Source organism: Phalacrocorax aristotelis, chromosome 2 (assembly GCF_949628215.1).
Source record: "Phalacrocorax aristotelis chromosome 2, bGulAri2.1, whole genome shotgun sequence".
NCBI classification, from domain to species: Eukaryota; Metazoa; Chordata; class Aves; order Suliformes; family Phalacrocoracidae; genus Phalacrocorax; species Phalacrocorax aristotelis.
Window position 1 is genome coordinate 162,104,432 of NC_134277.1, and position 24,286 is coordinate 162,128,717.

At 41.4% G+C, this 24,286-nt stretch overlaps 1 protein-coding gene across 1 annotated transcript in view; it reads right to left on the minus strand.

The window, feature by feature from the left end:
- The window catches only part of FAM135B (family with sequence similarity 135 member B), a 150,721-nt gene that overhangs the window by 11,552 nt on the left and 114,883 nt on the right, over positions 1-24,286 (minus strand). Inside the window, exons 7-12 of the mRNA XM_075085887.1 lie at positions 17,075-17,228; positions 14,374-14,423; positions 9,490-9,645; positions 7,633-7,706; positions 4,035-4,306; positions 489-2,562 (exon numbers count right to left, since the gene is read on the minus strand). Of these exons, the coding sequence (XP_074941988.1) occupies positions 489-2,562; positions 4,035-4,306; positions 7,633-7,706; positions 9,490-9,645; positions 14,374-14,423; positions 17,075-17,228 (2,780 nt within the window). The remainder of the gene's footprint in view (positions 1-488; positions 2,563-4,034; positions 4,307-7,632; positions 7,707-9,489; positions 9,646-14,373; positions 14,424-17,074; positions 17,229-24,286) is intronic.

Sequence of the window (24,286 nt, forward strand, 5' to 3'; positions counted from 1 at the left end):
AAGCTACCCAGAATGCCAATTGACCCATTTTTTCTAGTTTCAGAAGCTGAAGCTGAGACCCAACCAGCCAATCTCTGCTCCTATTCCATAGGTTAGCTAATGAGTGCAATTATTTAAGCAGAAGAGAAAAACAAGCTATGGTACTGCCATAGTGAACTGACTATCTGGGATCAATAATCAAGTCCGGGTGACCTTGACTTCATGAAGGAGGGCCAGGTCTTAAAGTTTATTTAGACACCCACTGTGCCTAATGAGGGTTAAGGACCTAACGTCTCTGGCAATCTCAGTCTCTCTGTGTTTTATTCCTTTCTATCTTTTTAGATTATATATCCTATATAAGCCATTTGGTTATTTGGATTATTTATATTTTAATTCCTCAAGCATCAACTGTCTCTGAATGAAAACTTACTGTATTAGGGCTCTGACCTTTGTCAGGGTCTCTTGGCATTACAGTAACATTAACAAAGAAAGTAATTAGATATTCTTACTTCAGCATCCTTTCATTGGTTTCTTCATCCATCTCATTTGAATTAGAAGAGACAACTCCGAAAGAGCCCAGAGGCTGGCGCGTAATGGGGAATGCAGCTTGCTTTGCAGAGAAGCCGACCATAGCAGGGGTCTCTTTGAGCACAGAAGAAAAGGGAAGACATGTGGCTGTGCAAGAGACAGACAGGTTAACCACATCAACAGCCTTTCTGCTATCCAGGGCTACTCCCTCCGTCGTCGCCAAATGAAAGCCAGTGCCATTAGCTACAAGTTTATGCTCTTGGCTGTTGGGTTCCTGAGGATATTCAGCTTGGTAGGATCCTGCAGCAGCATCTGCTGAGGCAGGTGAGTCGTTGAGCTCAATTTCTTGTAACCCTTGCATTTCTGCATACACTGCTGGGCTCTCATCAGCAAGAGAGCTGCCACACTCTCCTTGCATTGAGCCAAGGTCAGTTGAGGTCTCTGAAGGAGCTGGAACAGGATAGCAAAAATCTGGTACCAGCTTTACGCTTTGTGAGAAACTCTCTTCCTCTGAAATTCTGCTATTGGAGTAAAAGCCTTGTTGTACTTTTAAACTGTCCAGCTTAAGTTTATCCTTAGGATCCTCAGTGAATGTATTAAACTTATCTACATTTTTGTCCAAGTAATTAGAAGCACTTGGTGTTTTTAAGCTGCACTCAACATTGCTCTCCAGTGACGGGCATTCAGAGACATTATCTCGGAGCTGCTTCGGACAAATGGGTGGTTTTGCATTTTCCAAACTACAGTAAGTCTCTGGAAAAACTTCTTTCTCTTCCTCCCCTTCTAACTCAGTGTTACTGCTACTGTGTTTGATGGAGGGCTTGGGATGTCCTCTTGGTTCTGGTTCTGCACTTTCAGCAGTGAATCGACACTCAGAAAAGTCCATGATTAATTTTCCATCTCTATTGTCTGTTTCTGTGCAAATTTTTAAGTTTCCTCCTGAATCTCCTGAGTTTGCTTCACTGTGTTTGGATATATCCACCTCCTCTGCCGGCTCCTCTGGGCTGCTGATCTGAGGAGCCGAGACAGATTTCGTCAGTTTGGTAAGCTCCACTTCCCTCTCCTCTTCCTCAAAGGGCAAAGAGCTGATGGATGTAAGCGATGCTTGGATCCCACTGGGCAAGCTGGTATTGCTTTCTGTGTGGCCACCCTCCAGGGAATTTCGGTGGATGGCATGCCTTCGTACCAAGTGGTGCAGGATCTCTCGATCGCTGGGCAGCTCCAGTGCCCGGCTACGAGCATCAGACCATGCCACTGAACTTGGTTCACTTTCAATGCCTGAATCAGATATTATAGAGGAGGATCTTTTTATAACCCCCGACATCAGGGTAAATTCTTCACACTCCTCACCTCGTTGCTCCTTTGTGAACAATTTCAGTTCAAAGTTGTGTGTGGGCAAAGGTTTCAAAGCAGGGAGCAGAGCCTTGGTGTCTGAATCTCCTGTTTTTTCAAGACTGGTTAATTCATTCAGTGCAAACTCAGAAGAAGTAAAATTATTCTCGGGATGACTAGATTCGACTATTTTATGCATTTCAGTCCTGTCTTCCAAGCCATCAGTTCCACATGCTCCACACTCATACTGAGCACTAACAATTAACACAGGCTCACTTTTGTGGGAATCCTTATTGCTAGGTTTCGTATCTCCATAGGTGACATCCGCCACAAGCCTACTGTCTTTTAATAAAACTTCCTTGGGTGTTTTGAAGTCTTCTGATGTGCATTCTGTATTGCCTGGCTCTGAGTCAGAAGTAGTTTCCTTACTTGAAATAGAAATATTTTCAGGTTTCCTTTGGGCTTCTTTGTTCGTTGTACATACCTGAGATGCGGAGTGGTGGTTCAAACCCTTAGCTGTATGAGCAGCACCTTCAGTACCACTGTATATGCAGGAGGGATTCCCTTTTATCCTGTCTGTGTGTATTAGCAAAGTCCCTTTCCCAAAGTCTCCTTTCATTACTGCAGTGACATCATTTGATTCAAAACTTTCGTTGTCATCTATTACATCCATTTGGGTGTTTGCAGGAACCTCAAAATCTGGGAAAGTTTCCAAATTCTGATCTGAAAGAGAGAAAGAGAGAAAGAGGGAAAGAGAGAAAGAGGGAAAGAGAGAGGGGGGGAGAGAGAGAGAGAGAGAGAGAAAGAAAGAAGAGGGAAAGAGAGGAAGGAAGGAAGGAAGGAAGGAAGGAAGGAAGGAAGGAAGGAAGGAAGGAAGGAAGGAAGGAAGGAAGGAAGGAAGGAAGGAAGGAAGGAAGGAAGGAAGGAAGGAAGGAAGGAAGAAAGAAAGAAAGAAAGAAAGAAAGAAAGAAAGGAAGAAAGAAAGAAAGAAAGGAAGAAAGAAAGGAAGAAAGGAAGAAAGGAAGAAAGAAAGAAAGAAAGAAAGAAAGAAAGAAAGAAAGAAAGAAAGAAAGAAAGAAAGAAAGAAAGAAAGAAAGAAAGAAAGAAAGAAAGAAAGAAAGAAAGAAAGAAAGAAAGAAAGAAAGAAAGAAAGAAAAGAAAAGAAAAGAAAAGAAAAGAAGTAGTATCTGCAAGAGCACAACAAATTACCCTAGGGTGATGTGGGACTTCAAAAGGTGGTTGTAAGGCCTAAAAATTATTTATATTTATATTATATAAATTACACATACATTGGAGGCATATTAAAAATGCAAATGCCAGAATGCATTTAACTAGAATTATACTCACTGAACAGTTACAGTGAGGTCAAAGTAGACAATATCCATAAAATATATTTTCCTTAGTATAACTGTATCTAAACTGCTAGTTTTTACAGCATAAGTAAGCAAAACCAAGCTGACACTTCTTTTTATTCCTGCTGTCCTACAACGTTGTTTATAGTATAGCTCTTGCTTGTGAGTCAGTTTAATACTCAGTTTAATAGTTTAAATATCTCTAATGAGCATTGTCCAAATTTAGGGAGTTGACTAATTCTAGAAGAGTGGGAATTTTGGACCACAGGCCATATTTACTGGACTATGGCCACCTAGAATATTAATACATATTGATTCCTTGCTAATCTTAATAATTGAGTAAACAAATAAAAAGAAGAAAGGGAACCAAGGCCTATGAGGTTTCACTACAAATCTGTGGAACTAAATAATTTTTTAATTAAAAGTTTGATTCGGGTACTCAAGTGGAAAATATTTTTTTGGAAAGCAATGCTGTGTTGGGCTTTTTGCCGAGATTGTCCTTTTTGTTCTGAATTTCCTACCACTAGATGTCACACTGGAGATGAAATTCGTAGTGCTGTTTTTCCTTTAAATTTGTACGGTAACAAAAATCCAGAAGATTTTGCCTCCAGCTCTTGTAACTAAACAGCTTACATTGAAGATGAAAAATATGAATCTACAGGAAACACCCTAGTTTGCTAGAGAAAACAGATTTTTCTAGTTTGCTGGGGAAAGCAGATGAATTCAGCTATATTACATAGTATACCACATACTGATTCAAGCCAGAGTGAGCCCAAGGGATGGGAAATCGCTTACCTTGGGCTGGGGAAGTGAACCTCCCTCAGCACAAGCTGTTTCACTCACCTTTGCAAGGCATATCCATGTACCTATCTTCAAAGATAACTGGGAGCGTGTTCCAGTCCCCATCGATGTCGAGGCATTCTGCTGGAAGCGGGGGCATGCTGGTGAAGTACTCTGAATTACGAATTTCTGTAGAAATCTGTCCATGACTTTGGATCCTGGCAGCAAAGTACAAAAGAAATTGAGTGTTTGAGTAGTCACTGTGCTGTTTCTCCATGACCCCTGCAAGCCCAGCAGCAAAGCTGGATGTGTAGGCAGAAGACAGAGGCAATGTGCTTAAAACAAGAGGAGGCAGTACTGCATGATGAGGGGGTACCCAGCCCTCCTAGGAGGTTTCCCATGAGTTGATTTCTATCTCTCAGTTAGAGAAACCTACAACTTGCACACTACCTCACTGCAAAACCCCTGTCTTTTTGAAAATTTTCCAGATGTCTCTGCTACAGGCTCCTGTTAGCTACCATAACTCATTGCTGCCCTCCCCGGGGTCACTGCTGCTGGCTGAGACTGGATCCTTCAGCTGGCTTCCTGGTCAAGAAAAGAGGTCTCTCTGGCTGTGGCAACAGTTACAAAACACAGATGCAGGAAGCAGTAATCAAAAATTTGGTTGAGCAGTACAGGGAGAAAGAAGGCCAAGAAGGATGCATGGCAGGCCCTCTATCTCACTTATACCAGCCCACAGAGCACTGCAATATCTCACATACGTATGCATCTGGAAGAGCTACGACACATGAGTTCAGCCACTGCCTGTTGGCAGAATTAGAATAACTGTCTGTTTCCATCTTTTGGGCCATGTAAAATCATACCTGGTTTTCGTCAGTGAATGTGACATTAAACTGGCACACAAATGTGGGTTCAGCTATAATAAATACAATAATTTTTAGTTCTGATGAGCTTTCTTATGTAATCATCTTCCTCAAAAAATGGGGAAAACAGCAACTACAAAGTTTGTTTATTTGTGTTGACTCTTTGTAGAATTAATCTGTTTATCCTAAGGAATAAAGGGGAAGGCAACAAGCTTTTCATAGATGGTCAGCTGGAAGCACTTCTGCACAGATCCCATAGGACAGCACAATGGCAATATTTCACATGTTCATTGGCAAAAGGCAGGTAATCATCATGTGGAAGTTAACTGGAAAAAAACTCACTTTACAATTTATGAAGCAAAACTCAAACATCAAGTTTGTAATTCATGCTAGTATGGAAGATTCCTATGTCCAGACACAAATAACTTGTTCAGACCAGCATACCAGATTCAAGTTCAGAACATAATTGTTGCTTTCTATCCTTTGCTCTTACTTGTAGGCCAGTTATTTTTTCCTCAGAGATAAACAAGTCGTTGGTTGCTAGAACATGACTCAGACAGGAGTCACAAACAACTAACTGCTCAATATTGCCTGCAGCAGCACCACCTGGATGTTTAGAGTTAGCTCTTAGCAGCATAATAAAGTTCTCACTGACACATTAATTAATAGCATCAGCATTTTACTAAAGACTACGTGTAAAAATAATAAACCCAACTTGCTTTGAGACCAATCTCAGGCACAAAAGATGAATTATTGATATTGAAAGGTGTGAGAAAAAATATTTTTTCTCTAAAATGTTGGGAGGTTATGTCGCCTGCTAGAGGCTCCCACCCTGTGTGACACCCAACCTATTGAAAATGGTGTGTCCTCTTCTGTCTAAGCAGTCAAATGCTGCCAGGCATGTAGGTACATGGCCTCACAAAGAACTCACAGCAACAGTATGGGAGGCAAAAATAAAGCTCCTGTCTGGTAAGAAGGGAGAAATAACTGGGGGAAAAGACTGTTACTGTTGGAGGTGGTTGTACAGCACCTGGCATGCTGAGAACTGATCTCACCTGGCGACTCTGTGAACCCGACTAATACTCCCTACTGTCATCCCCCCCATTAATAATACTCTGGCAGCCAAGGCTCTCTTTTTCCAACTACATCATCTAGCAAAAATAAAAAAGAAAACATGACTTTGTCATGAGGCCTGTATAGACCAAATTTACTACATAGACCAACTTTTAAATTTTGTAAACTATTTTACTTTTTATTTTACTCAGTCTTCTTGAAAATCACTGAGGAAAAATAAGTTTGTCTGAGGAAATGGGCTAGTTCTGTGGCTGCCTGGAGAAACAAAAGCACTTCATGCAATTAGGCTTCCCCTGTGCAGGGTTATGCTTGCTTGAATGGGGCCATGAGTGTCTGTGCCCTCACCCCAGGCTCTTGACATGGGGTTCTCCTTGTACATAGCTCACTTAAAACCTGACATGGGAGGTCTAGGTGAGCACAGCTGGGCCCCTGCAGCTATGGTGATGATCTAATTTGGCAGAACAAGGTAGCCTTGTACAACACATTCACTAATGAAGTCATGGCCCCTTCCATCAACACTGAATCAGCCCTAAAGTCCTTAGTGACAGCTCTGAAAAAGTGATTTTCTTCTTTGCACTAGGTCAGAAACAGATGGCTCACTTAAGCTTTATCATTGTGACAGGACCTGATGTCGTGGTCTTTAAGCCCCTTCTGAAAGATGGGTTTCTACACTGGTAATGCTGTGGTCCTCCCATGGTGACAGGCTGTTTCATTGGACAAATAGTCTGAATATTCCTTGTTACTCATAAATTCAAATCGGAGCATCTTTGAACTCTGCCTTCAGGGGTCAGGTCCTGAGTATTGTCCATGTGCTCCACTTGGGATCATTGGCTAAAACTGAAGGCAGGATTTGTCCTGGTGTAGCTTTAAAACTGGCTCCTCATACTGCACATCTTGGTTCCAAGCAAGAAGGGTCAAGCAGAAGGAAATACTTACCTTGCCAATGCTTTATAGCAATTTGTTATGAATGCAGCCCAGCGCAGTGTTTGTTTTCCCAGACTGTTTTGCACTGTTGATTCTTGGTCAATTAATTATAAGCCTTGAGCTCACATCATTCCCATGGTTCCTTCAGCTAATGTGGTGGTATTTCCCATTCCTGTCCTCCACTGCTGCATCTAATGAACATCCACAGCTTTGCACTGGCTGTTTAATGTTCCTGTCTGCATTTAAGGTTCCTTTCGGCTATAGAAAGTAGGGCTGGACTAAACACCAGAAGAAATCCATAACTGCCCACTCCCAAAAATATATATTAGAGATGGTAAAAAGCAAATTTTGAAATGTTAGTCTTTTGCTGCTTGTCAGCATTTATTTCACATTAAAAATATGAGTACTGGCTCTGGTGTAGTGGGTTTAGGAAGTTAACTGAAGAAAGATATAAAAAAATATTTCTGCCTGCCCTGAGGCTGGTGATGTTGGTGGACATATGCTCTGAGGAGAAATGCACCCAATTGCAACTAAGAAGAGAGGTGGGGAAAGAGGATGTCCTGCATTGTATCCCTAGATTATAGGAACATTGAAATTAATGATTTCTGGGGCCTGATCAGAGTCACTTACTTTTGATGCTGATTTCAATGGTTTTACAATATGGAGTTAGAACAGACTCAGTGACTTCTTTCAAACCAAACTCCCTATCAAGCAGAAAAAGACTTTGGTCTTGATTGCAAAGTGTTTTAAACTACATTTTCAGTTTTCCAGTGACAGGGAAGGGTTAATTGTTTACTCACAGGCCTTCCTGGAAAGTGAGCACAGCAAGTTTCTGGTGCTCGGTGTAGAAGAAGGCTTCTGAGAATCTCCTCACCTGAGGGAGAAACACACAAGTTAAATCTAAGATCTGCTGAAAGATGCCAAGTACAATGAGGCTGATACAGAGCAGTGACTGTCAGGACCAGATTCCTTAGTACGCTCTGTCTGCCTTACACCACTGTGGTGACAAAAAAACCAAAGAGCTCAAATCTGTTTCACTTTCCCAGTCCAGCACAAAGCAGCTGGTGTTGTTGCATATTTTGCTGGGAGGCAAGATGTGTCCCTTGACAGTAAATCAAGATTTGCTTATGTGCACTTCTAACTACTTTTCTAAAAGCTGTCAAATTTACCATTTTCCCCTGTATTCTTGAAGTGGGGAAATTTTCTTCCTTTCCCACTGTGCAAACAATATAGCAGCAGTGGAGTGAGTTACTAAATTAGAACAATTCATAACTGATGATCTCTTCTATGGGAACATCCACAGTGACTCCCAAGAGAATGAAGGAAGTCTCATATATCATCCCAGAGGAGAGTAAGACCTATCATGGTAGGAGCACATCTGCCTATGTCATAATAATTACAAATGAGAGCTCTTCAAATCTCTTCATGGACATCAGATCTGTTCAGTGTTGGATAATCAATTACAAAAGAGCCACAGATCTGAAGTGGCTGGCAGAGCACAGAGTGTGGAATTCACTACAAAAAAATATCGGTACTGCTATCTGCCTTGGAGTAAGCTTTGAGTTTAAATGAATCAAGTGCAATATGCAATCAAATGTACTAAGCTGTTAAACTACAGCCCATAGATTACTAATAATTTTTGTAAAAATGACCTCTGTTACAGTGTCAGAAAGTGGCAGCGAGAAGTATATGTCATAGCATCTTGACATCTCCGTAAATCCCAGCTGTGCTTTATCAAATGGCCTTTCTGAAAAAAAGGACTAGCATCCTTTCAAAAAGACTGTAACATAATAGTATGACTTTTCATCTGGGGCTCTCAAACTGTTTTCCAGAGATGGGAAAGCGTCATTAGACACTGTTTATATGGGGAGGAACTGAAGCTCACAAAGGTAAGTAATTTGCCAAAAGTCAAGCAGGCAGTTGGCATCAGTTAAGCCGGGAACAAACCACAGGCTGGGATTCACCTTGCTGGAGCTGGGAACATACACAGTTGGGTCCTTTGGCTGAAAGCCACACAGCTTCTCTCAGAGTCAAGGGAGACCTAGTCAAATTAACCAGGGGAGTCTCAGCTTCAGTCACATCTTCCTGAATTTTATGCTTCCTTTTTGCAAACTCAACCATGCTCTCAGGGAGAGAAACCAGAGGGTTGTTCTCATCACTCTGGAGAGTAACCAGACCTCCACTGACTTTGACAGGAACCAGAACATAAGCTGAGATGTCAATACATACACTGTAGACTCCTAAAGCTAACCAAGGTGAATCCTACCCTTTTCTCTGTCCCTAATCTAATCATTAGATCAGACTATGAGTTCAGCTCAGGTGATGTGCAGAACAATGACCAAAAACGTCCTAATGGAAGACACAGCACTTGCTGAACCAATCAGATAAGCACCTCCTGTTCCATGTCTGATTGTGGTGTTCAAAGTGCACTCATTTTACACAGGATCCCATAAAAGCAACAGCCTTCATTCGAGAAATTGAAATCTGTAATTTCAAATCCTGGGCTTCACTTCTTCTTCACCTCTTGTCCTTCTCACCCCATTTCAAGTAAATATTCATATAGGCAGAACAGTATTGGAAATATATATCCAGATAAATCATTAACATCTATCAGGAGGTTACCATTACTGAACTTGCTTTGAACATCTCAACATTACCCTTAGCATGTGATGTTCCTGAGTCAGATAAGCTGTGACTTCTGGATGGAGCGTTGCCACCTCCAGGAACTGGGTCCACAGGGCCAGGAGGTGTGAGCAAAGCCAAGCAAGGTCCTTGCTTATCTGTTCTGCTATCTTCTCTGGATTGCTCAGCAGCTGGAGGAGGTAAAGGACATTTGGAGATCAAGGCAGTGTCACGAAGGAAAATCAGTTCATATGTTAGATTAAGTCCTTTTAGGAACAACAAAAAAAATTTCCACTTGATTTAAAATTATTATTAAAACTACTATCTTCAGTTATTTTACCTCAAATAAAGATGGTGAGACTTTTGCTTTTATGCTTTAAAAGCCACATATTTTAGCGCAAAAGGTCTCAGCTACACAACTGGAGAGCAAGAAGTAGGAACAGCCTCAATTTTTGCAGACGCTTCACTGCAGACGTACTAATATGGGAAAAAAATCAAAGTGTGTCCCAAATTATCCACCAGATGGTGCTGAAATAATAAACCATGGCCCATCATCTCCTTTCTGATAGCAAAATAAACCTTCTCAGCCATGTCACACTAGGATACCACATGGGTGATTGGGCTGGGTTGGGGGGAACACGAACAGCAAACCCGAAACCAAAACACTGTGTACTCAACATATGATGAGGACAGACATCCCACAGCCTGCTGCTGCTTCGTTCCCACGCTAGGACATGATGGGGCCCTCTGTGCCCTCCAGCTTTAGGCTGCAATTCTGCACTAAAGCTGTGCCGCCTGGAAGTGCATGTCAGCAGCAAAGTCTCTCCATATCAATATCCCTCATTTCACAGTTTCTTTAACAAGAGGCAGACATGGCATTTTACCACCATGTTTTGGGACAAAGAGTACGGAACTGAGCCTTCATCTATTCCTAGTGTCCCTACTTGCTCCCATGAAACCAGTAATATTACCAGTAAGACTCCAGTAATAATACCAGAGGAATTGCTTATCAGTTCTTGGCCAGGTCTTAGTTTGGTTAGGACTGTAGTCTAGCTGAAAGTCTGCTTATTTTTCACATTTTATTATTCAGGTAGTTTCCAGATTGGTGACACTGCAAACTAAGCCATGATTTAAATCAAATTGTCTGTGTGAGAGAGAGAGAAACAGAGAAAACGCGTGTGTGGACAACACAGATATTGTCATTGTTTGGGTGCTATTTTGTTTTAATGACTTGTCCAAAATGGCACAAGCTCCAGTACCCATTCTGGTACTGCAAAAATCAGTGGATACTGGTGGAAAAAAATCCTGCACAAACACGTCTCCATGCAGTCAGGGCACTACTTTATTTACTGCACTCAATTTTATATCCTATATGTCAATTTTATTTTTTTTTTAATTTAGTCAGTAAGCTGCCTCTTACATCATAAACTGAAAGCACAGTCTTCAAAGGGGATGCATTATTAATGCAAGCCATACTAGGAATAGGTGTATGATGGCTATTTGTCTAGTTTATTGCTCCTCGAAGGAAGGAAGGAAGGAAGGAAGGAAGGAAGGAAGGAAGGAAGGAAGGAAGGAAGGAAGGAAGGAAGGAAGGAAGGAAGGAAGGAAGGAAAAGACAATGCTTACTTCTAACTATGAGAGTCTCACTGCACTGCCACCATACGAAGGACTAGAGCTTGGAAACACTAGTGATGCAGGTCAAATCCCAGGGACTCAGTTCCTCAAAGCAAAACCCAGCAATTAAAATGATCACCAAATGTGATTCTGGCTACTCCATTCACATACCTGCTGCTGGGCTGTTCCCTGTGACTGCACCTTTCAAACCCTGCTCAGGGTAGCCTGGCTTTAACAACACTGTCACGCAAAACAAATTGAGAGGTTTTTTGACGAGTCATTTTTCCTTGTTTGGTTACAAATCAGTATAAAAATACAAATGTATTTTTACAATTGAAAAAAAATATATTCCTTCCACTTTCTCCTGCATTGAGTGTCTGCTCTGTTCTTGGTTTCAGTAGAAAGCCATGGCAGGTTAAACTCAGTTTGGTTTTTTTTCTTTTTTATTTGTATTTAATTTTCAAAATGGCCTTGGCTCTGGTAACACAGTGGTAATGGGACACTAACCCCACAGGCTTCTTTCTTTATGGTTTTTAATAGCAATTTTCTTCCTTTATAAATTACTGGATTTTGTATGTTTGGCTGAGAAGAAATAGTTTCAGTTCACATACTCCTAGAGATAAAATACTGGAAGAGCATTGCCAGAACTAATCTGAACACCATACAGAGGTATATACAACTGTCATACAACAGCATGGCTTCATGAAAGACAGGTCCTGCCTGACCAACCTCATTTCCTTCTATGACCAGGTGATCCGACTAGTGAATGAGGGAAAGGCTGTGGATGTTGTATACCTGGACTGGAGCAAAGCCTTTGATACTGTCTCCCACAGCATCCTCCTAGAGAAGCTGGCGGCTCATGGCTTGGATGGGTGTACTCTTCACTGGGTAAAAAACTGACTGGATGGGTGGGCCTAAAGAGTTGTGGTGAATGGAGTTGGCATGACATGTGGTGAATGGAGGTGAATACAGTTGGCAGCCAGTCACAAGTGGTGTTCCCCAGGGCTCAGTTTTGGGGCCAGTCTTGTTTTTTATGTTTATCAATGATCTGGATGACGGGATCGAGTGCACCCCCAGGAATTTTGCAGACGACACCAAGTTCAGTGGGAATGTTGGTCTGCTTAAGGGTAGGAAGGCTCTGCAGAGGGATCTGGACAGGCTGGATCGATGGGCTGAGATCAACTGTATGAGGTTCAACAAGGCCAAGTGCTGGGTCCTGCACTTGGGTCACAACAAATCCATGAGATGCTATGAGCTTGGGGAAGAGTGGTTGGAGAGCTGCCTGAAGGAAAAGGACCTGGGGCTGTTGATCTACATCTGCCTGAACATGAGCCAGGAGTATGCCCAGGTGGCCAAAAAGGCCAACAGCATCCTGGCTGGTATTAGCAATAGCGTGGCCAGCAGGAGCAAGGCAGTGATCGTGCCCCTGTACTCAGCACTGGTGAGATTGTTCCTTGAATACTGTGTTCAGTTTTGGGCCCCTCAGTACAAGAAAGACATTGCAATACTGGAGCGTGTCCAAAGAAGAGCAACGAAGCTGGTGAAGGGTCTAAAGCACCATAACAGAAGTTTTCTGAGGAGCTGTTGAGGGAGCTGAGGTTGTTTAGTGTGGAGAAGACGAGGCTGAGGGGAGACCTCATCGCTCTCTCCAACTACCTGAAAGGAGGTTGTAGTGAGGTGGGTGTTGGTCTCCTCTCCCAAGTAGCAGGTGATAGGACAGAAAGAAATGGCCTCAAGTTGCACCAGGTGAGGATTAGATTGGATATTAGGAAGAATTTCTTCACTGAAAACATTATTAAGCACTGGAACAGGCTGCCCAGAGAAATGGTTGAGTGACCATCCCTGGAGGTATTTAAATGATGTGTGGATGTGGTTTTTAAGGGACGTGGTTTGGTGATGGACTTGGCAGTGTTAGGATAATGGTTGGACTTGATGATCTTAAGGGTCTTTTCCAACCTAAACATTTCTATGATTCTATGACTTAAGCACTTACACTGGAGTGATGGCCAATGCTGCACCTATATTCCACCAATAATGTACAAGATCTCAACATTTATTTGTTGCAAATTCACTGTCTTTATCATCAAATTATGCACAGATGGATAGAAAACTATCATCCCAGGATGATAATGCAAAATGTTTTCATCATGTACAGGAAAACCAAATTTTTTATAACACCCCAGAGAAATAGCTGTTCTAGCTGTTGTGTTTCACCTATCTGTTGCTATGCTGTTCCCAGCAGCTTTCAGAGAACAGTCAGAGCAGTCTGGCTTTATTAATATTGCCCTGAAAAAACAAGCTAATAAGTTTTTTGGGAGAACAAGAATTGAGCAGGAATTAGAAAATACAGATAAATTAATGCTGACATTTTCTGATATGTGCCAAGCCAATGTGGATTTTCCCAGACTCATAGAAAAGAAGTCCAAAGGAGACTCTAGATCTTGTTGTCTGACCTCCTATAACCTTACAGCTTCTAAATCTAGTAGAGCTGAGCCCAATAACTTATGTTTCTCTTTAATCAAATTTATATGAAATCAGGTTGCTTGCAAAGTATCCAAGTCATGACTTAATTTTACAAATTTGCCATTTCAAATATCTTTCACCCATGGCTGACAAATATTAGCCCACCATTCGTAAGTGGAACGTCAATGGACTTCCTGTTTGGTTTGGCTCCCCGTTCTCTCTGTTAATTGTTATTTTGTCATTCTTCGCTATGGCTGTCTCTGCTGCTTATAAACCAAGCAAATAAAATCTAGTAAATGTCTGATTATAAAGCTTTTCCTCAGTGATCAGCTGATGCTTGCATTTCTTCTTGGCATCCTTGATGACTTCTCTGTGTCTGACTTGAAATAAACATGGTTGAAGCAAGTTCAAGGGAGTAGTTCAGTCACTTCTGTGTCCAAATCACTTTTTTTCTCCCATGAGCCTCCCTACATATTTAGGAATTCTTATTTGAAAAGAGATAGTTGTACAACCTGCCGAAGTACCTTTTGTCCTGTCAGCATCAAAGCTGTAATTACAACTTATCCCCAAATAACGTTTTTCTGCATACTCTGATACTCAGGGCTAGGCTCACTTAACAATGTTAAAGCAATCCAGCTGGTGACTTGTTAAAAGCGACAGAAACGTATTGTAAGTGCCTAATCAAAACTACGTTAAATTGTTGGTGGAAGAAAAACATTCAACAAACTTTCTGATGGCACCAAATTCCCTTTCTTCCCACTCTGATATGTGACTGGGTGGTCGCAGTGCACATGAAAACTGGACTTGAAAAATGTATGGGCAGATTCTGTTGAAGTAAATACCTGCAGCTCCGTGCAAAGCTGAGATAACGTCTCTTCCACAGATAGCTCCTCTAGGGAAAAAACACAAAGAAAAAGATCAGGTTTGAGAACAGTAAATGTGAAATGTTTATGTTCTGCTGTTTATTCTTGTGAGAAATAGACCATATGATAGTCTTACTCTCACAAACAATTTTCTGTTTGAAACCACAACCCACCTGGTACTGGTGCAGGTGTAGGTACAATTTCTGCTTGTGCAACCTGCACCACTAAATGTGTAGAAGTTCTGGAATGTTGTTGTCAGGAAAAAGACATCAGAATTTGGATTTTCGTTGTCTACCCTCGCTTTTACTAGAGGTTTGCTTAATAGCCTTTAGTATTTATGGCCAACTCCAGAACTGAACTCAAAGTCTGAGAAAATGGTGTGCAAGAAATGGTTCTCCCTATTGTGCTACACAGGACTGTGCAAGTGATACAAGATGTCTGACTAGTAAAAAATTGGGCATCTCCATAGTGCCTTGTGGAGCGTGAAGTACCTCTCCACTCCTACAGCAAGCAGCAGTGCTTTGATGTAGTCCTGAGAGAATCCAGCACAGGGACACTCCACTTTAAATGCACCACAGACTGTAAGGCAAAGGAGGACGTAAATCAACTCTCCAACTTTGGCAGCTTGATTTTGCAATGCGGAACTTTCTAATAGCATCCATAAAGAAACAAAACAGAACAACCAGCAGGCCAATATCCTCCTCAATCCCCAAATGACTCTTCTTAAATAGTACTAAGGAATGGGGAAGGACAGACTGAGATGTGTAGGACCTTGAAAAGACCCATCCTCAGCTTGTAAAATTTGGGAAACAATCATTCCCACTTTTAATGTCCAAACTAGGCTATTATTTTTTTCATATACTACCCAAGGAGCTAGAAAGAAAGGGTTAAGAAAGTCTTCAGAGATTTATAGTGTTCGATTTATCTTAATTATCTTTAGAAACCTATGACAAGATTAATCTGATCAATATAGAGGTTTACAACTGAATGAGTCATTTACATTCTCCCCCTGGTCAGTAAAGAAAAAAGAGCAAGTACAAGGTGTAGTTCATGCTATTCCAAGGAACGCACTACTTGTCATATAACATGTTTTATTGTGCTAAATGGGCTTGTTTCTCCCCAGTGATTGTGAGAAGACAGATATAAAAATTTGCTTCATATTCATCATACTGGGTGAATCTTACACGCCAAGATTTTGCTGCATTTTGCAACAGGCATCAGAAGATTAGCCTTAAAACTAAACCTTCAATATTTTCAGACTGTGAATAAAATGATGCAAATTACACTCTGCTCAAGAGGCTAAAAAGGGTATTTGCATTTAGCAAATTTGCATGCGTTACAACAAGTACATTTGCAAATTAAGTGCCTTCTTCAGTACCTGTATTCATTTGAAAACCAAGCTAATTTTATTTAGAAAGCCAGCATGTGCTCTGGGGTAGTGCTCGAGTTGTTGTCAACAAACCATATATAACTCTACCATCTCCCAACCTATAAGCCTGTCCAGGTGAGACACAAATCTATTATAGGTGCCTGATAATCAAGATGCCTGAAGCATGAGTTTCGTTGCATGTTGGATTCTGCCTGAGAGCTCTTAAGTTGCAAATAAAAATGCTGTGATTTTTTTTTCTCATAGCTGGATTGAATAACAGTGTGTGGTCTTCCCACCCTATGAGATTTAGGCTGTCTTGAAGGGAAATATATGTTGGGGAACAAGACACAAAGTGGAAAATAGGAACTATCAAGCCCATAAGCCTGTAAAGCATAATGTAATATGCTTGATAGTTCTTGTATACAAGCATTATACACTGAAACTGGAAAATGTTTTTTTTCTCCCTTTTTAAATCTGCTGGCCAATGCAATCGACTCTTCTAGTATAATTATCTCTGCAACATAACAGACTGATAAGTTCAAAACCTGTATACAGAAATACAAAGACACAAAAACACAGATGTGAAATCATGAGCCACATTCCTTGAATTCAAAGAAACAGGTGGGAGAGCAGGAATTAGTCAGGGATGTGCCTCATTTTCACAGAAGCTCATGCTGTCATTACAAACATGACTAAATACAAATTACAGAGCTCCATCCCACAAATCCAGCCAGCCAGCACTTGCATATTGGACCTAACAGGCCTGACCAGCCAAAAAGGTATTCTGCCAAAACCAGAAAATCTATTACACAATTGAATTAGGAAGAAAAGCAGGATAATGTTAAAAAGCAAGTTGTAATTATGTAATTGGCAGGAAAAAAAATACATTGCAAATTATATGTTTCAAAACACTCATATCACCTTTCAGATTTTTCTTTTCAGTTTTAAAAAAGATGTTTGCTCAAGAGAAAAGAAAAATGCTAGAGTCTTCCCCAGATTTCATGTCAATTCAGAACTGGAAGTTCAAGTCTTCAAAAAGCAACCGAGGCCAAAAATCACCAAAAGGCAAGTGTTTTGAGAAATCTATCAAAACTTATTAACCCTCAACACATCGGACCACATCCTAGAAGAGGATTTGCATAAGCTGAGAAGGCAGTGATCTCTAACAGTGTGCCAAAATCAACACTAATCAGAAAAAAGGGACTAAATCCTCTAAAATCTCTGAACAGTCCAAGAATTTTGGTACTAAAATGTGTATTGAAAATGCAGCACTGTAAAATATTGATTGATTTTAAACGTCTGTTCACTTACCCAACTTCAGCTGTGGTAAATCAGGAATCTCCTTCATTATGAGGGTGTAGTACATGTGAAGTCCACTTTGAGCACTCAGGAGCAGAAGACAGAGGTCCTTATGCCATTTGTATGCATGCTGCATGCAGTTTTCAGATGGGACATAAAAGCTGCCCTGCGTAACAAAAGTATCAAGAAAATAAAATACCGAGATTAAAATTCATGGTATCCATTTGTGCTAGAGGTTTCCACAGAAATCCGGTTGTGGGCATCCTTTCATTTCTAGTCAAGCAGTTGACACCAAAGAGAGATTTTAACCATCCCTACCTCCTAGCCACCTACGTAGCTAGATGTGTAATCATAATAGTATCTCATTCTACATGTAGATTTTGCCCAAACTGTACCAAAACTATTAGGTCCCAGCAATGCTGTTACATGTACAGAGACCTTCAGTCTAAAGAGTCCAACAGAGAAGTCCATCTCTGCCCTTCACACATGTCCCACTGTGTAGTCAATGTCTGCCCACAACATAGAGCTGTGCCAAACACACACTCTCCGCTACAGGAGAAGGGGTGAAAGGACTATAAAGATGGCTACACTCACTTTCCTTTTTCTTCATATCCTCTTATACCCATCTGCAAAGGTTGTAGCTTGACAGTATCATGGTATGCTTTGTTATGCATACTAGTGAAAAAAAAAATGCAGATGGCTTTGCTATCCTTTCAACAGATATAAGCCACTCTGTACTCCAGGGTCAATGTCTGGGCTAGCATATCTCTTGTGGGAGGAGATGTAATTGGACAGATCATAGCATGTTTATTACAAAAATTTACCAATCAACACATTTATACTTAGATAATAAGCTGAGTTTACGTTAGGGAGCCATAAATGAAAGGTTTTCACTTCTCCAAAATGACCACTTGTATAAATTACTCATATTTGAAATTTGCATTGCTCAGACTTAAAATACAACTGTTTAATAAACTGTGGTTTTGTGTCCAGGATTTCATGGAGAGTTGCAAGGAGTAGTACGACAACTATCAGTAACTGCTCATATTTCTGAGGTTTCTGTATGGATTTTATAATTTTTATCCAACAATGCAGTAGAAAGATGTGTGAGCATTTGCAGCCAATGATTATATCTGATTGTTGTTCCCCCAAACAGGAGTGAGTTATCTGTATTGCAGGAGAAGAAAGAGTTATGAAAACAGAGAAGTGAGAAAGCCACCCAGGTGCTCTGTCCTTGAACTCTATGAAACATCAAGTAAATTGAGAATACATCTAGATCTGCTTTTTACAGCATATGGGCTGCACAAAGGCACCAGGATGGTGCCTCATTGCATGGCTATGGAGAAACGTGAACAATTTGCAGACTGGGCCACTACTTATCACTGACGGGGTAAAAATACATCCTGCATCCCAACTAGGTACTGATTGCCTTTTCAGACACTGACAGTCCCAATAGCTATGCATCTCCAGGAGCAACAGTGAAGACTCACCAACCACACACCAATGCATCTCCCATTTTCCTCCCTTTGGCTTCCCTAAACCCAGTATTTCATGCCTCTTAGCTTGAGCTGCGATGTTTCCTTCAGCTTTCTCATGCAAAGCTTCAAGATGTTAACTAGCATTCTGTGTTAGACAAAATGAGGACTTGCTCATCTTGACCCACAGAGAAATGGCTGATGATAATTGATGGAGTTGTTTGTTCCTGGAAGGTTTCAAAACCTCCAGCCTCAGCATGGATCTATTTCACTCCCACCATGGAATACAGAAAAAGGAAGCATAAAGAAGTGGTGCTGGAAACAATAGAAAATTGGAAGTGGATTCAAATACAATGTCATGAAAAAATGTCTTCTCTTATAATCCATTGGTGTTTTTTCCAGGCAAAAATTACCCTGTGTTTAAATACTACACTGACAAGCAGAAATAAAAATATGAGATAATTTTATAGTTCATATCAATAGTATAACATGGTATTGTTGTGCAATACTACACTTTTATAGGTCTAGTTGCAGCCTTTCTTGGCATAGATTATTGTTAAAAACTAAAAATAAGAAGTAATAGCAAAACACAACTGCAGGTGGGCTCAGAAAATGTGCGAATTAAATATGTTGAAAATTTTTATCAATTAGCCCTGTTTTCAATTCTTTAGTGTTTGCCTGCTCTTCTTACGGTGCTTTTTCAAATTTGACCTCAGCTGAATTAATAACAATCCTTAGAGACCAGATAGTTCAACTTGCTGAATCACAGGGTTTAGGAGAGTATATTTTGCAAAGATTTACACAGTAGCAAAACATAAAATAGGCAAAGAATCATTATAAAAAAATAAAACCAGTTCATTGAGTGTTGTATGTTAGCAGCATAACTTGGCCATTACTGTAGAAATTTAGAATAATTTAGGCTGGAAGGGACTTCTGGAGATCATCTAGTCCAACTGTCTGCTTAAAACAGGTCTAATCAGATCACCGTAAATTATGGGTGATATACATTTGTGCACAGAGGGCTGAAAACATTGCTCCCAGATCTCCTTCCTCTTCGTGTCTCAGCTCTCTGGGAGGAATATCTGTGACAAAGAAAGCTGCTATGCTTTGAGAATACCGTTGCACTGTACATTCATAATTCGAGGCAATGCCAAACAGGCACAGGCCAGGCTGTGCCGCACACGAGTAAGAGGTCATATCATTAAGCTGAAGCATTTTGATGAAGCTGTATTAAATGGCAACTGACTTTGAAACTCTGTTGTTTAATGGGAACATCCATCCTAATTTGAAAAATCATCTTGTCAAAGTGGAAAGTGAGCCTGATAGAAAAAAGATGCCAAGCTCCAAATCGCAGGTCTTTCAGTGAATTAAAGACATTACTGCTCTCACAGGACTGTTTCTTCTGAAAGTTGTCACGCACATACAGGATTCAGAGCAGGACGTAACAGCGATTATTAAACCCACCTCAGGGACAGTTTAAGCTAATGTGAACTAAGGTCTGTGTATCCTCATCTGCAGGGACCCCAGCAGGGCAGGCATCTGTCAGATGATGCCATTATAAACTGCTGCAGCTAAATCAGCTTATCCGTCACTGTTCAGTAAGCTGAGAAATGTCAAGCAAGATCTTCCTTTGGGATGGCCTGAACATTGCAAACCTTCCACACTTGTTATTTTAATTGCATTTTCTTCTGTGCATTTATTTAGGTGGTCCTCTATTTCCTACGTTATAGCTTGAAACAAGGATTCAGACTACAATACTAACAAATCAGGTTCAGTAACAAACATGGTACATGCTATTCTAAGGAAAAACACTGCTGTAAACCTAGCAGTAAGGAAAAACAGTGGCTATAACCCATTAAACACCTACAAAGTGCTCAGCTTTCTAGGTTTCTTGAATCAGGAGGACAGATATCAGTTTATTTCTGATTAAGACAAAACTATTAAAACAAAAGTTCACACTGAAGCTGAAAATCCCAGCTTGCACAAAGCGTGATGGCTGCCCTGGGCTTGTAATATCCATTGTAAAAGTACATGATAGATTCTGTGTAATGATTCTCGTGACCTTTTGAGTTAATTCCTTTGGTCTACTGTTATTTTAATCTCATTAGTTTGTAAGTAGACAGATTTTTCTATGATAGTTGAAAACTGCATCTGCACTGATTTCCTTTTCCAAGACCTTCTCTGTATGTAACCATAGACAGTATCTCTGGTTTCTGCCCATTTCTACTTATGAAAATTTTGGGAGCAAATTAATGCCCGACATATCTTCACTTCAAGACTTACCACTTAAAGGTACTCTGATAGCAAAGATGGATAACAGATGCTTACAGTAGTGACACCAGAGAAGACTTCCACTGTGTCAATGTCATCAGAGGCAAAATAGATCAAGAAAGCCAAGATATGATGGAAGAAGAGGTAGTCAGAAAAACAATGCAAACAACCACAAATAATGCTGATAATTACAGACTCTGCAGTGATTTGCTTTAAGAACTGGGGTTTTTTTCCTGTGATATTTGAAAGAACATCAGCTGTATTGATCCCAGATGAAAAAAAAAAAGTCATCCCATCAGCTGCCAAATGAGATTATCTTCCAGCACCTATTTGATAAACTCAGCAATGAGACTAATTTTTACATTGAGCAACTTCTAGTAGGGAGGTAATAGGCATATTACCAAAACCTACAAATAGCAACCTCAAGAGAAGGAAAAGCTTTACTACCTTTGAAGACTGAACCAGTCCTATAACTGATAAATTTGAAAAGCTGGAGACAGGGATGTTGATAAGGTTGCATGTCGTCTAATCTCATATAAAGAATGTTATTTTGTTGTGCTCCCTAAACTAGAAGTGAGGCATCAAACTGAATGTACTATACTGAACGTAGAATCATAGAATCATTAAGGTTGGAAAGGACCCTTAAGATCATCAAGTCCAACCATTATCCTAACACTGCCAAGTCCACCACCAAACCACGTCCCTTAAAAACCACATCCACACATCATTTAAATACCTCCAGGGATGGTCACTCAACCATTTCTCTGGGCAGCCTGTTCCAGTGCTTAATAATGTTTTCAGTGAAGAAATTCTTCCTAATATCCAATCTAATCCTCACCTGGTGCAACTTGAGGCCATTTCTTTCTGTCCTATCACCTGCTACTTGGGAGAGGAGACCAACACCCACCTCACTACAACCTCCTTTCAGGTAGTTGGAGAGAGCGATGAGGTCTCCCCTCAGCCTCGTCTTCTCCACACTAAACAACCTCAGCTCCCTCAACAGCTCCTCAGAAAACTTCTGTTATGGTGCTTTAGACCCTTCACCAGCTTCGTTGCTCTTCTTTGGACACGCTCCAGTATTGCAATGTCTTTCTTGTACTGAGGGGCCCAAAACTGAACACAGTATTCAAGGAACAATCTCACCAGTGCTGAGTACAGGGGCACGATCACTGCCTTGCTCCTGCTGGCCACACTATTGCTAATACCAGCCAGGATGCTGTTGGCCTTTTTGGCCACCTGGGCATACTGCCGGCTCATGTTCAGGTGGCTGTCAACCAACAGCCCCAGGTCCTTTTCCTTCAGGCAGTTTTCCAGCCACTCTTCCCCAGCCCGTAGCATCTCATGGATTAGTTGTGACCCAAGGGCAGGACCCAGTACTTGGCCTTGTTGAGCCTCATACAGTTGATCTCAGCCCATCGATCCAGCCTGTCCAGATCCCTCTGCAGAGCCTTCCTACCCTCCAATCAGATCAACACTCCCATCTAATCTAGTGAGGGTGCACTCGATCCCCTCATCCAGATTATTGATAAGGATATTAAACAGCACTGGCCCCATTACTGATCCCTGGGGAACACCACTTGTTACTGGCCACTAACTGTATTTAACTCCATTCACCAGAACTCTTTGGGCCTGGCCATGCAGCCAGTTTTCTACCCAGCGAAGAGTATGCCCACTGAAACCATGAGCAGCCAGTTGCTCCAGGAGAACGATGTGGGAAATAGTGTCAAAGAATTTACTAAAGTCTAGGTAAATGTAAGAGAACAACCTCCCCCTTGGAAAGAACAGTTATTGTGTATGTTTAATTATCATGAATCTAGACTCCTTTAATATTTAACCTAAGCTTAGGGATGGCATATCTTGGCCACCTGCAATTATTCATTTAATCAAGGATCAGCATTCCTTTTAGAAGAAAATTATGGAAAGTTGGCAAGAGAAAATAGCCTTAAATTATCCTTGTGTAACACACAACCGTATATGGGGGGTACTTCATCTGTAAAGACCACCAAGACCCTGAAGAGAGCAAGGCATGTGCAGAACAATCTGATGCAGAGCCAAGAGGAGTGACTTAACACTATTATGCAACCTATGTAGATTAGAATTAATATGTATTAGATAAGTAGAATATGTATGGAATTATTGTATACATATAATGAAGTAGCTGGCTTTGGTGTGCTTGATTTGTGGAAAACCACTGAGCACCCAGGCTTGTGCAACCCTGAAATAAATTAGCAGTGTCTCTCCTGAATGTTTGATTATTGAATCATTGCACACTGGGCGACGAATCCACTTTTTGGACAACATAAACAACATCTGCAGCCTTTCCCTCATCCACTAAGGGGGCTATCTTGTCATAGAAGGAGATCAGGTTTCTCAGGCAGGACCTGCCTTTCATGAAGCCACGGTGACTGGGCCTGATCCCCTGCTTGTCCTGCATGTGCTGTGTGATGGCACTCAAGATAATCTGCTCCATAACCTTCCCTGGCACCAAGGTCAGACTGACAGGCCTGTAGTTCCCTGGATCCTCCTTCCAGCCCTTCTTGTATATGAGCGTCACATCTGCTATCCTCCAGTCAACTGGGACCTCCCTGGTTAGCCAGGACTGCTGATAAAGGATGGAGAGTGGCTTAGTGAGCACTTCCACCAGCTCCCTCAGTACCCTTGGGCGGATCCCATCTGGCCCCATAGACTTGTGTGTGTCTAAGTGGTGTAGCAGCTTCATTCTTCTCCCCTCTCTTCCAGTTCAAGGGGCTGCATACCCTGAAAACAACTGGTCTGTTAAAGACTGAGGCAAAGAAGGCATAAAGTACCTCAGCCTTTTCCTCATCCTCTGTTGCTAGTTTCCTCCCACATCCAATAAAGGATGGAGATTCTCCTTAGCGCTCCTTTTGTTGTGAATGTATTTAGAGAAACATTTGTTACTGCCTTTCACAGTAGTAGCCAATTAAGTTCTAGTTGGGGTTTTGCCTTTCTAATTTTCTCCCTGCATAGCCTCATAACATTCTTCTAATCCTCCTGAGTTGCCTACCCCTTCTTCCAAAGGTCATAAACCTCCCTTTTACTCCTGAGTTCCAGCCAAAGCTCTCTGTTCAGCCAGGCTGGTCGTCTTTGCCACTAGCTCATCCTATGGCACATGGGGATGACCTGATCCTGCACCTTTAAGACTTCCTTCTTGAAGAATGTCCAGCCTTCCTGGACTCCTTTGCCCTTCAGGCCTGCCTCCCAGGGGACTCTGTCAGGCAGTGTCCTGACAGGCCAAAGTCTGCCCTCTGGAAGTCCCAGGCAGCAGTTCTGCTGACCCCCCTCCTTACTTCTCCAAGAATCAAAAACTCTATCAATTTCGTGATATCTGTGCGCAGGAGGGCCTCCAGCAATCACATCACCACAGTCCTTCTCTGTTCGCAAAGGACAGGTCCAGCAGGGCACCTCCCCTGGTTGGCTCACTCACCAGCTGTGGCAGGAAGTTATCTCCCACATGCTC